Here is a 15,108-nt window from a genome sequence, read left to right as displayed (position 1 = left end):
TGGAAAAGTTCATCCGATGAACTTTTTGCTATAGAATAGTTCATCCGATGAACTTTTTACTATAGAATAGTTCATCCGATGATTTTTTTCTATAGAAAAGTTCATCCGATGAATTTTTTACTGTAGAAAAGTTAATCCGATGAACTTTTTACTGTAGAAAAGTTCATTCGATGAAATTTTTACTATAGAAAACTTCATCAGATGAAGTTTTTACTATAGAAAAGATCATCCGATGAAGTTTTTACTATAGAAAAGTTCATTCGATTACCTTTCACTATAGAAAAGTTCATCCGATGAACTTTTTACTATAGAAAAGTTCATCCGATGAACTTTTTACTATAGAAAAGTTCATCCGATGAACTTTTTACTATAGAAAAGTTCATCCGATGAACTTTTTACTATAGAAAAGTTCATCCGATGAACTTTGTTTTATAGAAAAGTTCATCTAATAAACTTGTGCTGTAGAAAATTTCTTGCGATGAACTCTTTACTATAGAAAATTTATGCGAAGAATTTTTTTTTTGCTATAGAAAAGATCGGTCGATAAAATGTTTGCCATTAACATTTCACTATAGAAAAGTTCATCCGATGAAATTTTTCCTAAAGAAAAGTTCAACCTTTTTACTATAGAAAAGTTCATCCAATAAACTTTTTACTATAGAAAAGTTCATCCGGTGAACATTTTACTATAGAAAAGTTCATCCGATGAACTTTGTATAATAGAAAAGTTCATCAGATGAAATTTTACAATAGAAAATTCATCCAATGAATGTTTTACTATGGAAAAGTTCATACGATGAACCACTCACTAAACAAGCGTTCATCCGATGAATTTTTTACTACGGAAATGTTCATTCGATGAACTTTTTACTGGAGAAAGTTGATCCGATAAACTTCTTAGCAAAGAAAAGTGTATCCGATGAATTTTTACTATAGAAAATTCATTCGAAGAGTTTTTTATAGGAAAGTTTATCCCATGAACATTTTACTATAGAAGCTATTATCCGATAAAAGTTATATTATAGAAAACTTCATCCGATGTACTTTTTCCCTGAAAAAAAGTTCATTTGACGAACTTTATCATAAAGAAAAGTTCATTCGATGCTCTTTTTGCTATAGAAAAGTTTATTCGATGTATTTTAACTATAGGAAAGTTCTTTTGATGAACTTTTTGCTTTAGGAAAGTTCTTTCGAAGAACTTTTTACTATGGAAAAGTTCATTCAATGAACTTTTTACTATAGAAAAGTTCATCCAATGAACTTTTTACTATAGAGAAGTTCGTCCAATGAACTTTTAACTATAGAAAAGATTATCCAATGAACTTTTTACTATAGAAAATTTCATCCAATAAACTTTTTACTATAGAAAATTCATCCAATGAACTTTTTACTATAGAAAAGTTCATCTAATGAACTTTTTACTATACAAAAGTTCATCCAATGAACTTTTTACTATAAAAAAAATTTCATCCAATGAACTTTTTACTATAGAAAAGTTTATCCGGAGAACTAGAAAAGTTCATCCGATGATTTTTTTACAATTGAAAAGTTCATCAGATGAAATTTTGCTATTTTCGTTTTTCATTCGATCTCTGGGTAACTGTCCTCCTTGAACTATAAACCAGCGTCGCCCAATAATTTCCATCAATGTTTTAGTGTGTGTGTGTATGTATGAGAGAAGTCTCCCTTGTCCCGTATGGGATGTTGTGGAACAATGTTTTTTGTTGTTGTTGTTGTAACAGTGTTTTTGTTATGTTTATTTGTTCGTTCCTCTATTCAATCTGGCTCTGGGTCTATCTCCAGTTCCAAAAAAGTGGCTGCTTCGAAGGGATGTAGCCACAGATCCACTGGAGTTAGATGGGTAGGTTTGGCGGGGCAGTTAAAAAGGTGTTGTGCGGGCCCATGCCGCTTACTGGGCATATGTCTTGCACGGCACGATCGATTTCCGCCCAATACGAATTTAGGCGACTGCAATATCCCGAGCGTAGTTGAGCCAAAACTACTCTGGTTTGTCGTGGCAGCTGACGCTCCTCAGCTGCGATAGATGGAGGATGTACTCCGAGTACTTTATTAACACTATAATTGCTTAAGGCCTTGGCAACTGCGTCCGTGTGAATGCTATTCAATCCTGCTTGATATGCTTGTTGATCTAGGGGTTCTCTCCTGTATCGTTGGACCTCTCCCTCTAGAGCATGGATACCCTTCCTGATCTCCCTGAATGGGCCGGGCCTACCCACAAGATGGTGATTGGGATGGCTCACACGATAACATCCAAGCAGGTACTGCAACGAAAGCATATCATTGTGTTGCTTTACAGGCAGAATTTTTGCCTCCTCATGTAGATGGTCCACTGAAGATTTAAGGAGGCACCCTGTCGCTGTTCTCAGGGCGGCATTCTGGGAAGTTTGAATCTTTTTCCAGTTCGATTCACACAATCTCGGGGACCAGACTGCAGCCGCATAGCTTACCACAGACCGACCTATCGCGTTATATGTGGCCAACAAGGTTTCTTTATCTGCACCCCAAGTGCTGCCGGCCAGGGACTTGAGGACCTTGTTCCTGCTTTTCAACTTGTCGCAGATAGATGTGGCGTGTGCGCACGACGTGAATGTAGTGTCGAATGTGACCCCTAATATTTTAGGGCAGTTTGTGGTCGGAATTCTGCTACCGTCGACCACGACATTCAACTCACGTCCAAACTGCGCTGTCCATGTGGTGAACAGAGTGGCTGTAGATTTTGTGGGGGAAATCTGCATATTCCTCGAATGGAAAAAGGTGGTAAGATCGGTTAAATAGTTGTTCAGTCTCTCACAGATGTCATCAGGATAGGTACCCGACGCCAGGATCGTGCAATCATCCGCATACGTCACGATCTCATTGTCGTCTGGAGGGGGTGGAATACAGGAGAGGTAGAAGTTAAACAGTTCCGGAGATATCACCCCACCTTGGGCAACTCCCTGTTTCACTCTACGGGGTTTGGACTTCTTATTCCTGAATTCCACGTACGACTGGCGTCCACACATATAGTTGACTATCCAACGTTTCAAGCTTGGCCGGAGGGTTGTCTGCTCAATGTCCTCAAACAGCGTGGAGTGCCTGACTGTATCAAAGGCTTTTGATAAGTCAAGCGCCACAATCACTGTTCTATCGCACTGCCGTCTCTGGTTGAGTCCTTTACAGATATATGTGGTAATGGCGTGCAGCGCTGTTGTCGTGCTGTGCTGCTTACGGAATCCATGTTGATGATCGGCAACTTGATAGCTATTTCTGATACTGGGGAGGAGCAAGGCCTCAAGTGTCTTTGCTACGGCGACAAAAGCGAAATCGGTCTGTACGATTCACTTTTGCTAGCATCCTTGCCTGGCTTCAGTAGTGGGACCACCCTGCCCATTTTCCAGACTTCGGGAACAACGAGGGTGGCTAGCGACAAGTTGAAGACTTTGGTGCGATACTCGACTCCCGGCTCATCCAGCTGCTTCAACATTACCATGGAGATGGTGGCATTGGCAACATCATCCATTGTAAATTGTGGTGGTTCATCCTCGGCAGGAAGAGATCTGATGCGATGTAATACTCTTCTCTTCGCCCTGTCACTCTCGGGTTGCTCGACAAACTGTCGATTGAAATTACTTGCGCACCACTTCGGGTCAGTCAACGTAACGTCGCCAAACGTGACTGAGGTCCTATCTTCCCTTCTTCCAGGGTTCGAGAGTGACTTAACCGTTGCCCAGAATTCACCTATACCGACTCCAATGTTCCGGTCCAAGCCTTTCGTCGACCAGCCTGTTAACTTCCAGTGTCAGCTCCCTGACTCTGGGGTCATTGGGGTTGATACGACGAAGCTAATCACGCTCATTTGCTAATCCCGTCGCCTCTGCTGGGAAATTTGGTCTTACTTCGGGTATTCGACCAGCAGGGATATGGCGAGCGGCTGCAGCAGTGATGATGTCCCGGAACGTCCTTTCCGCAACCCGAACATCAGAAGGATTGGGCAATTCTCTGAAGCGGTGATTGGTGAACTCTCTGAAACTCGGCCAATCAGCTTTTTTATGATTGACGAACGTGCGGCGTTCAGAGGTGATGAAGTACTAATGGAGACAATTATGGGGAGATGGTCTGATCCAAGGGAAATGACGGGTTGCCAGGTAACGTCATTTGTCAGACCAGGTGACACGATGGTTATGTCAGGCGAACTGTGACACTCTCCTCTAATTCTTGTAGGGGCGTACTCATTGACCGTGCAAAACGTTGAGCTATCAATCTGCTCAGCCAGCGCGGTACCTCTCTGGTCGTTTCCGAGGGCCGAATGCCACATCTCATGATGCGCATTAAAATCCCCCAGGACCTGACGATTATGACCTTGCAAGAGCGGGATAATGCCAGGCCTATAATCAGGGATACAGCTATTTCTCGGCGGGATGTATACATTCAGCAACTCTATCTCGGCAGCTCCACACCTGACTGCTACCCCCATACATTCATGTACGGGTCATTAGAGACAGGCTCAAGCGAGATAGGTCTGTACTGGACAGACTGGTGCAATAGGAAAGCCAATCCCCCACCTCCACTTCTGGTGCGATCTTTCCTCAGAACATTGTAACCATCACAAAGCTGTGGTTGTTGTTCAGCTTGGTTTCCTGCACCGCCGCGACCTTGATGTTCTTCCGACTCATAAAATCTACTATCTCCTCGATCTTACCTCGGAGTCCATTGCAATTCAATTGCAAAAAGGCTGCATTTTCGGGGATTGGGACAACAACGGCTGGTGTTAAAGGCTGCGTGTGCGGTTGTTGTCGAGGGGACTGCGGGGGAGTTTCGTAATCAGACGACGAGGGAGTCTCGTAATCCGACGACGACTCACTGGGGACTGTGTTCACACAGCATGCAGCAACATAGTCCCTGTCGTAGTCCCTCACGTGGACGAGTCCAGAGCAACCCCTTAGATGCACCCAATCCTGACATCTATTGCATCTCACCGTAGGTTGGATGTGGGTGAAGATGCGGATGTGACAAACTGAGCACAGATATATTGGTCCTGGGTTTTCCCCCGTCCCGGCTCGGACCAATAGAATTCGGAGCAGGCATTCCGGGATATGTTGCTCCCAATACAGAAAAACGAAACAAATACGAACATGTACACACTGAGGTGGCAGCCGCTGGCCGGAACTTTGGTTTTGTGTTGTTCCGGGTCAATCCGGTACGAAAGAACCCGCTGCCGTGGGTTTGGATTGTTTTTTGTTGTTTGTGTATGTATGAGTGAAGAAAACAACAACCACATGATGTTTATTGTTTTTTTTATTATTCGCCTACACTGTAAGTGAGAGAGACTAGCAAATGCACAAACAACTCAGTGGGCGCCCTCACTATACTTTCATTGCAAAGAAGCGCGTCTCTGCTATAAACAAATGTTTTTGTTCTCAATCCACTTACAAGAGAATTTATGCCTTGCATATATCATGGCATATACGGCATTGTCTACTCATTCATTTTTATAGCCTCTAGCAATATTCTTCCATCTCTTAACAGTTGTTCATGATATGTAATCGTTAGTCGTAAAAGTAATTATTTAGCTTCACTTCTTCTATGTATACCACCCCCTTCTTGTCCGTCCAAAAACTTCATACGTAACTGCTTAACTATGTGTGATAATAAATTATAAAATTAGATTCTGGCTAAAATACTGGATTTGCAAGATTCTCTTCTGTTTAATATAAGCCTCTGGTATGGGTCAGGCAAACAAACCATGAAAAGTGCTAAGTATTAGGCCCACATTCTTGATGGCTAAGTGCATGATGTTCGAAAACGAATGGAAATGTGAGGTTGGTTTCGCATCAGAAGAAAGGACAAGAAATTCCCCCTAAAAGTTTCACATGTAATTCCAATATTTGCATATTCCATATTTGTAATAATGTCATCTTCAATTTCAATTTCCCTTAAAAAGACATTGTTTGTTTCTACTTACACAATTCACAACCGGTGGCAGTAATGATGCTGATATTGCCACACCAATCAAGGGACCAGCTGAACCTTGTAATAATGCCACCGCCACACCAGTGCCTGAAGTTAATGCCCACAGAACGCCCATCCATAAGGAACGCACATTGCCTCTTTGTGTCAGAACACATTATCGTCAACGGCAGGAGCAACATCAGCAGCAAACCGGCGATGAAGACATGAAATACACAAATAACAAGAACAACATCAGAAAAAATAAATTAAATTAAAATCTCCCAAATGAAATTGTGTTAACATGGTCTTAATAAAAATTAACATTCACATAAAATTTAATTTAAATGGCAACATTTTCCAATCATAAGAAATATACAAGCAAGCAGTACTCCCGTTAGCCTTCCCGGAGGGCTGTTTTGGAAGGAAATGTTAAAGAAATGCTACTGAATTATCATTTGTTGTTGAATTTATATGAAATTTGTGAATATGACAGAAAAAAAAGAAAAATACTTTGCTGTTTTTCCACCTTTTACTTCATGCTGTTCGGTAGTATTTTCATATTTATATGTCAGAGAAAAGTGAAAGAAATGTCCGATCGAAATGAAGTTTGTGATGATGATGAATATGTGACTTTAGGTATACAAAAGGGTGGGATGAACCTTAAAAGTCGATGGTATATGGTCATCTGATGAGAAAATCATAAAGTTCTGCCTTTGTAAATGGTAAATTGGTCTCATTCCCAAATATAGCAGGACATGCAAAGGAAAATCGAAGAGCTGTTAACATGAATCCAAAATTGTGATCTCCAGATCATGCAACTAATTTTTAACAATAATAACAATTTCCATCTTCAGAATCAACAAACAGAATTTTCGAAAGGCTTGTTACCTCACCTGCGCCTCCGACAGAAAAGCGGTGCACAGTGGCCAGTTTTCTGGAAAACCTGGCCAAAAATCTAAAAATTAATAGATTTTGACTTAACCTGGAAACTTATATTTTTGGGTTGCTGATTTCATTTAAAGGGGCACGGTGCTCTTGAAACTATTTTAAATGGAAAGTGCTTACACCTCGGAAGTTTTTGCGGATTCTGAAACAACACTGTTTATAGATGAGGAAAAAAAAACAAAACAAAAAAATCGCCGAAGAGCTTTTTAAATAAATCGCGATTTGAGTTGACATTTTTAGGGGTTGTTTAGGTTTTCACGATTTTGCTTAGAAACCGCAAGTCCTATCAAAATGGGATTGAACCTTAATCGCGATTTATTTAAAAAGCGATCCGGCGATTTTTTTTTTTTTTTGATTTTTCTTATCTATGACCATTGTAGTTTCAGAATCCGCAAAAACTTCCAAGGTGTTAGCACCTTCCATTTAAAATTGTTTCAAGAGCTCAGCAATACTCAGGAAATGTAAGCCAGCATTAGACTGAGGGGATTTGCTACCGCCGAAATTGTTGATGTTCTGGTTAGGGATTGAACCGCAGACCTTCTGAGTGCACTGCACCACGATGGCTCCCAGTCATAGATCAACAAAAGCAGAGTCTTTAAATGCAATCGTTCACCCTATTATTCAACTAAATAAAAAATATTATTTCATATTTCTCAGTTTCATTCATATTTATGAGTGTGCGTAATTCATATACGTAGATCAAAATATATCAGTACCGGGTTTACATGTCCGTTCTTTTGTGTGACATGATAATGCAAAAAAAAATTGAAAAATGTTAACATAAACACAATTTCCCCCATATATATCCTCACTCTCCTCTTCAACGTTTCCGTCACACCTGTAAAGTTTTGTTGTTACTGTTTTCCGTATTGTTGTTCATTTCCGTTTCGTTTTGTTTGTGGCTGTTGTTTTCGCTTTCATTGCGGTTTCCTTATTTTCATAGAAGTTTCAAAGTCATTGCTTTCAGGGCAAAAACAAACGAAGGAAGAGAAAATATGTATGTATGTAGGTACAAATGATAATGAAAAATGATGATGACATTGCGTTTAGTGGTGGAGGTTGCTGATGCTTTCGTATTTTCATCTTGATTTGGTGTGAAATGAAAATAACGATTATTAAACTTGTAGAGGGAAACCTTTTTATTTGAATTTATTGCTATATCGGATGGTTGGTTGACAACATGCAAAACAATTGATTTGTATTTCCTGGAAATTGAAATTATTTTTTTTAATAATTTTTGAAGATGTCAGGAAGGATATGAAGACAATTTATGACGTCGTGTTCAATAAGTCGTAGGTTGCGATTGGGATTTTATGAAGTAATGAAATAATATTCTTCAGACCTTTACAGCTGAAAGCTTGGCAGACACACTAACTTCCATTTACTCACATCAAAGAGTGCTGGCAAACAAGTTCCTCAGAACAATAGTAGATGTTGTTGTTTTTTATTAGGCCACACATATTTGTATCCAAAAATTAAGAGTTAATGACAAATTTTTTCCATGAGATAAATCATAAGTGTCCTCTTATATAGCCTCTAACATTTCGCATTTCTATTTTTAGTAACCATCGATATTCGGCCATCCTCAAAAAAGATGTAAAATTTCATTGAGCAAAATTTGCTTTCAAAACAATTTTAATGTTAAGGTGACCTTTATAACACTGTTGTTCTACTCTCGCCCGTTTTGCCATATTCTAGTGCAGTATAAGCTGCGTGAAATCATATCTTCTAACATTGTAAAAAAACAACATTTTAAATTGTCCCTTATCTTTATACCAACCCTGAAATAAAACACCGTCACTGTATGTAGACCAGCTTAGTAACACATCATGTCTAACTTTTGTTTTTTTTTCACCTTGGCTGTTGTTACTTTTTTGCTTTTGCTATGTCCTTTTTTCTGGTATTCTCTCAGACAAACAACCGTCATAAATTTGGTTTTACACCTTAACTCCTTTTATTTTTAATCTTTGTCAACGTGTTTGACATTTGTTTGGAAGTTATCACCGGTTAACACATACCAGCAGTGTCAGCTGGATAACTGACACTTGGCTTTTGGTATATGTATGCGGTTGAGGCTGAAATTTCATGGCCTTAGGAGGAGAGACTTAAGGTTGGTGGTTATTTTTTTTTTTTTTTTGGGTACTGTGAAGTTAGACATTAAATTTAATAAAATAAAAAAAAAAGATTTTTAATAAAGTCTAAAAGGAATGTAGGATACATAATTTGAATGAGGTCTCGGGATAGTGAAATTGTTGTAAAAATGTCCTGTCGAAAACCTTTTAAAGGTCACTTGGAATATTGAATGTATATATGTAAATTAGACTCTGTTTACATTAGTGGTCCAAGCGCCTACCCCCTTGAGAAACCCCCTTCGAATTCGACGATAAAGAAGAACTCATTGTGCTACAAATAGAATCCGGCTGGATTACTACTTGATATCATAGGTGAATGTGTTTGGCGACTCATTTTAATATGGTCATATTTTATTTTCGATAAGAGAGAAATGCAGATAAGTCCAGAACGTCACTATGATACATCACACAAAATATGGCATAAAAATTCCAATTTTTGTAGAAAAAAACTATACACGGTGCTCTTGAATCAAATTCAAATGGAAGGTGCTTACACCTGGGAAGTTTTTGCGGATTCTGAAACTATAATGTTCATAGATGCGAAAAATCAAAAAACAAAAAAAATCGCCGAAGCGCTTTTTAAATAAATCCCGATTCAAGTTTAAATTTTTAGGGGTTGTTTAGGTTTTTGCAATTTTGCTTGAAAACCGCGAGTTTTATCAAAATGGGAATAAAGAAAGTGTTGTTGCTCTCAAAATTCTCTACAAGATTGACCCTAATGATATTTTCGTAGGTTTTACAACTTTTGAGATATAGAAGTTGAAATTGGGACAATTCAAATTCAATTCAATTCTGTATCGTCTTCTTATAAAACAATGTCATGACTGCAATTTGCCAACTTAAACTTATATATCTAAAAAATGGTACAACCTAGGAAAAATTACATAAGCCAGTCTTGTAGAAAATTTTAACAGCTATAGAATTTTCTCAGGTCCCATGACGATAAGACTTGCCGTATTCAACCAAAATCGCGAAACCCTAACAAAAAAACCTATAAATGTAAACTGAGCTTCTTTATCTCAAACATGTTACAGCCTGAGAACAAATCATAAACGCCAATCCTGAACAGCTACAGCATTTTCGTTAGCTCCATTTCAATTGGACTTGCGGTTTTCAAGCAAAATCGTGAAAGCAAAAAAAAAAACACATAAAAATGTGAATTTTGACCGCGATTTATTTAAAAATCCCTACAGCGATTTTTTCTTGTTTTTGGATTTTTCTCACCTATGAACATTGCTGTTTCAGAATTCACAAAAACTTCCCCGTGTAAGCGGTTTTCATTAAAAGTTAGTTAAGGCGCACCCTTTATGACATTGCTTTATGAGGAGGCGACACAGTCAGTGCATTGCCCCAATTTGAACTTAAATATCTCAAAAATGGTAAAACCTACGAAATTACCGTGAAGGTCAATCTTGTAGAGAATTTTCATAGCTACCTCATTTTCTTCAGTCTCGTTTTGATAGGACTTGCGGTTTCTAAACAAAATCGGAAAAACCTAAACAATCCCTTAAAATGTCAATTTGAATCGCGATTTATTAAAAAGGCACTCTTGCGATTTTTTTTTTGTTTTTTTTTTTTTTTTTTTTTATTTATCTCATCTATGAACATTGTAGTTTCAGAATCCGCAAAAACTTCCCATGTGTAAGCACCTTCCATTTAAATTTGATTCAAGAGCACCGTGTGTTATTAATATGGGAAGCGGTATAGAAAAACACACGTTTTTACCCATCTAATTTCAATAAATTTAAAAAAAAGTGTTAAACGGACGGAACTGGACGAGTACAAAAGCAGATATGGACCAAACTTTGTTCCACGTTGTCCCCAAAAAGTTCTACTCCACAACACCTTTTTCAGATTGTAACGGCAAAAATCGGTGGCCCTCAATTTTGCCAACACCCTTGCTCCTTTGAATTTTGTTTGTTTTGGTTACGTTTCAATGAATAAAGGAATTTATTTTAATTTTAAACGAAACCCATCAGTGTCTGTCAATATCCCGTTAGCCTCACGTGAGTTTGACTCAGCCAATGGTTGAGATAAACAACAACTGCCATAAAGGGAATTGCTGAGAGAGCGAGAGCCAAATTAGATCAAAACAAGGTCCCGTTATTTCTATGGGAAACACGTGGTCTACGAGCATATAAAAGGCGGACGTTTTTCAAACTGGGTGAGTCAGTGTGAGACCTTCGGTACATTAACATCAACCCGCGGCAACGTAGTCGAAGTGAAATCAATGTTTCTAGTGTCCTGTAGGCATCCGGCTCTCGGTAGACGAGACGTGGAGTACTTATCCAGGTCTCTTCCACGTTGTTAAGAGTACTTATCCAGGTCTCTCCCACGTAGCTAAGAGTACTTATCCAGGTCTCACAAGTCCACGGTCCCGTATGCTGTCACCCAGCCCTAGTACTTATCCTATTCTCGGAGGAGCACTCCCAAACTGAGCGAAGATACCACGGTTGTTACGGACGGACATCCTACTCATATAATTACTAGTCTCTTACCAAAACTATTACCATTATAATCTTTAGCCTATGAACCTCTTATCTTAGTCAATAAAAGAACTTGAAATTTTCGACCAACATCACACCCGCATCTCTCTCTTTCTGTCTCTATACAATATAAATTTCTGTACGAACCTTGGCCCCGCGAGCTTACTCGAGCACAAGGGGAAAACCCTGTCGTTACAAGATGTAATTCGAATTATTTTAATTGTAATTCGAGAATTCTATTCCATTTGTAATTCGAATTATTCCATTTGTTATTCGAATTATTTCATTAGTAATTCAAATTTTTCCATTATTTTCAATAGTAATTCTCGAAATTAATAGAAAAACACTAATTCTTAATTATAACCTCCATATTATGGTCATTCCGTTTGTAACACATCTAAATATTTATCGGAGACCCTATTCTTGATCAGGATAAAATTCTAAGTTGATATAACCATGTACGTCCGTCTGTTGAAATCAAGATACAGCTCGCAATTTTTAAGATAGAGCTTTGTAATTTGGTATAGAAGTTTCTACTACTCCTAGGATGTTTGGTATTGCAAATAGGCTATATCGGTCGACGTTTTGATATAGCCCCCATATAACGGCACCACCCGATTTTCGGTATTTTTAAGGTTTTAGCTTCATTATCACACCAAAATGACTGAAATTTGGTACTTAGTCTTCGTTGGGGGTATACAACTTTACCTTAGAATATTGTCGGTATAGGTCCACGCCTTCATATAGCCCCTATAGAACGGTACCTCCCGATTTTCCGTGTTTTGAAGGTTGTGGCCTCAATATTCCTCCGAAATGGCTAAAATTTGGTATTTAGTCTTCGCTGGGACAATAAAACTTTCCCTCGGAATTTTTTCGGTATAGGTCCACGCCTTCATATAGCCCCCATAGAACGGTACCTCCCGATTTTCGGTATTTTGAAGGTTGGTGCCTCAATATTCCTCCGAAATGGCTAAAACTTGGTATTTAGTCTTCGCTGGGAATAAAACTTTCCCCCAGAATTTTGTTGGCATGGGCCCAAGCCTTCATGGCTAAAGTTTGGTACTTAGTCTTCGCTGGGGGTATAAAACATTCCCCCGGATTTTTTTCAGTATAGGTCCACGCCTTCATATAGCCCCCATAGGGCGGTACCTCCCGATTTTCGGTATTTTGAAGGTTGTGGCCTCAATATTCCATCAAAGTGGCTGACATTCGGTGTTTAGTCTTCATTTGGGGTATAAAACTTTCCATATGAAATTTGTCGGTATAGGTCCATGCCTTTGTATAGCCCCCATAGAACGGTAGCTCCCGATTTTCGTAATTCTAAAGGTTGAGACGTCGATATCCCACCGAAATTATTGGATTTTGTTATTTAGTCTTCCAGGAGGTTATAAAGTAATCCTGCAAAGAATTATTAGTATATGACCACGTCTTCCTTTATCCCCCATAGAAGCATACCTCTTAATTTTGATATTTTTAGGTTTTAGCCACATTATCTTACCGAAATATCGGAAATTTTTAATTAGTCTTCTTTGAGTCTAAAAACTTTCCGCATGAATTTGTCGGTATAGATTGGCGAAATTTGCTGAAATTTGGTAATTAGTCTTCTTCATAAACCAAAGGAAACTAATTGTTCCATTTTACTTCAATCGTGGTGAAGTGTATAACAAGTTCGGCCACGTCGTTCTTACTTGTTTTTATATAATATTTATACCGCAAATGTAATCCTTGAATAACGCTTTTTTGTTCACACCATCAAACCAGCAAACAACCAACTGACTGTTCAACATCCACAAAATTTTTTGTGGTTGCCTGATGAATGACCAAAATGAACAGCCATACTGGCAAGCAACCGATTATTTGAGCAAAGCTGTCAGTCAAAACTGATCGTGTGTACCCCGCTTTAAAGCCTTTGTTTTCGTCACCCTTGGATGTTTAAGAAAATCAGCTGCCTGTGGCTATATTGTCATTAAGAACAACAATTTTTTTTGGGAGAGAATACAAATAAAGGCCTCGACACAGAAGCGGCTGGCTTTCTGGCTGAAGTCATTTCTGGGAAAGGAATAAAGAAATGTCAGAACCACATATCGACGCCTCCAAACAATAGTATGCTAAGTCGACTTAACATGTTTTCAAGTTCTTTACATTTTTATATTTAACGTCCTTTAACTTAAATTCTGTCAAATTTTGGTAATAATCGGACAATCCGAACAGAAGTTATAAACAAATATTTACTTAGCATAGTACTGAAGGTCAAAGAAATTTCCAAACTTTTAGAGCTTGTCCTGCAAAACTCACTGTTCAGAATTAGCAAACTATTATTTTGAGGTGTCGATCGTCCTTTAACTTAAATTCTGTCAAATTTTGGTAATGATCGGTCAATCCGAACAGAAGTTGTAAACAAATATTGACTTAGCATAGTACGGAAGTTCAAAAAAATTCCAAACTTTGAGAGCTTCTCCTGCAAAACTCACTTTTTAGACTTAGCATACTATTATTTGGAGGTGTCGATATGAATTAGATTGAACTTGGTCTTTAGTCTTTTACCAGAAATGACTTCAGCCAGAAAGCCAGCCGCTTATGTGTCGAGGCCTTAACTTTTAAATATTTGCATATGTATTTCAATTTCATTATTCTCATCCATTGCCCTAATCATTTATCGATTCAGTTTATTAAAATAAAAAAAAAAAATATTCCAGATTCCTGTCGTGCTTTTAGCAAAAAGGATAATAAATACCAAGTCAATACCTTTGTCAACAAAATGAAAGGGTAAACAAAAACATACAACTCTCTGGGGCGTCTGAACAAAAAAATTGAAAAAAGTACAAAAGAACAAGTAAAAAATTATCAGTCGGCTTTGCCGACAGAGATATACCCTCAGCCTGTGCAAATTGAAACACTTTTTTCACAAAAACCTATGTATTTAGGGGGTTTCAAAATTTTGGTCGTATGAACCCACAAAAATGTTGATTAGGATTAAAGTTCAAAAATTTTGCGTAAAAGGTACTTAAAGGAATGGACCGACATAGACAATTGGGGTGCAATAGGGGGTTTTTACACCCTTCGGGCTATTTTTTCAGGAAGTATGGACTTGCCCCTGAGGAAACTTGTACCTTCGTATAGGGGACAGTGAATACAAGATGTTACAACAAAAACCAAGGCGATTCGAGAGCAGGTCTAAAACTGAACTTTTCCGAAATTTTGTGTGGGAGGCACTCGAAGGAGTTTACCGATTGACTCCATATTGTAACCTCATCTAAGTCTGGTAGAAATTTCATAATGTGCAAAGTATGGAACAAAACGGTTACTTCCTTCAAGAGTTATCGTACTCACAAATTTTCCGAACATTTTCGAACTTTTGTGGGGGAGGTACCGGAAGGAGTGGACCGATATAATCCATCTTTGAACTTGAACTAAGTTTGGGCAAAATTTTACGAAAGCCAAATTTTGGACCGAATCGGCAGATCCGTCCGTGAGTTATCTTGCGCTCCAATCTCTACACACGGTGTTATAGGGTTTTTGGTAGCTTTCAGGCTATTTTCTCAGGAAGTATGGACTTGCCCCTAATGAAACTTACAGCGTCGTATAGAGGACAGCGA

General features: G+C 38.4%; 2 protein-coding genes across 3 annotated transcripts in view; one reads left to right on the top strand and one right to left on the bottom strand.

Annotated features, from left to right (window-relative positions):
* Positions 1–15,108, top strand: part of LOC141394063 (uncharacterized) — a 917,654-nt gene that overhangs the window by 452,548 nt on the left and 449,998 nt on the right. The window lies entirely within an intron of this gene.
* The window catches only part of LOC141394066 (uncharacterized), a 190,603-nt gene that overhangs the window by 57,592 nt on the left and 117,903 nt on the right, over positions 1–15,108 (bottom strand). For both annotated transcript variants that reach the window (XM_073967901.1, XM_073967902.1), the window contains exon 9: positions 5,963–6,107. In XM_073967901.1, coding sequence (XP_073824002.1) covers positions 5,963–6,107 — 145 coding nt within the window. The remainder of the gene's footprint in view (positions 1–5,962; positions 6,108–15,108) is intronic.

Source organism: Musca autumnalis, unplaced genomic scaffold, assembly GCF_047663935.1.
Source record: "Musca autumnalis isolate F117 unplaced genomic scaffold, ASM4766393v1 scaffold_2, whole genome shotgun sequence".
NCBI lineage: Eukaryota > Metazoa > Arthropoda > Insecta > Diptera > Muscidae > Musca > Musca autumnalis.
Note: the sequence above shows the minus strand (reverse complement) of the source record. Positions and strands in the feature narration are given on the sequence as shown.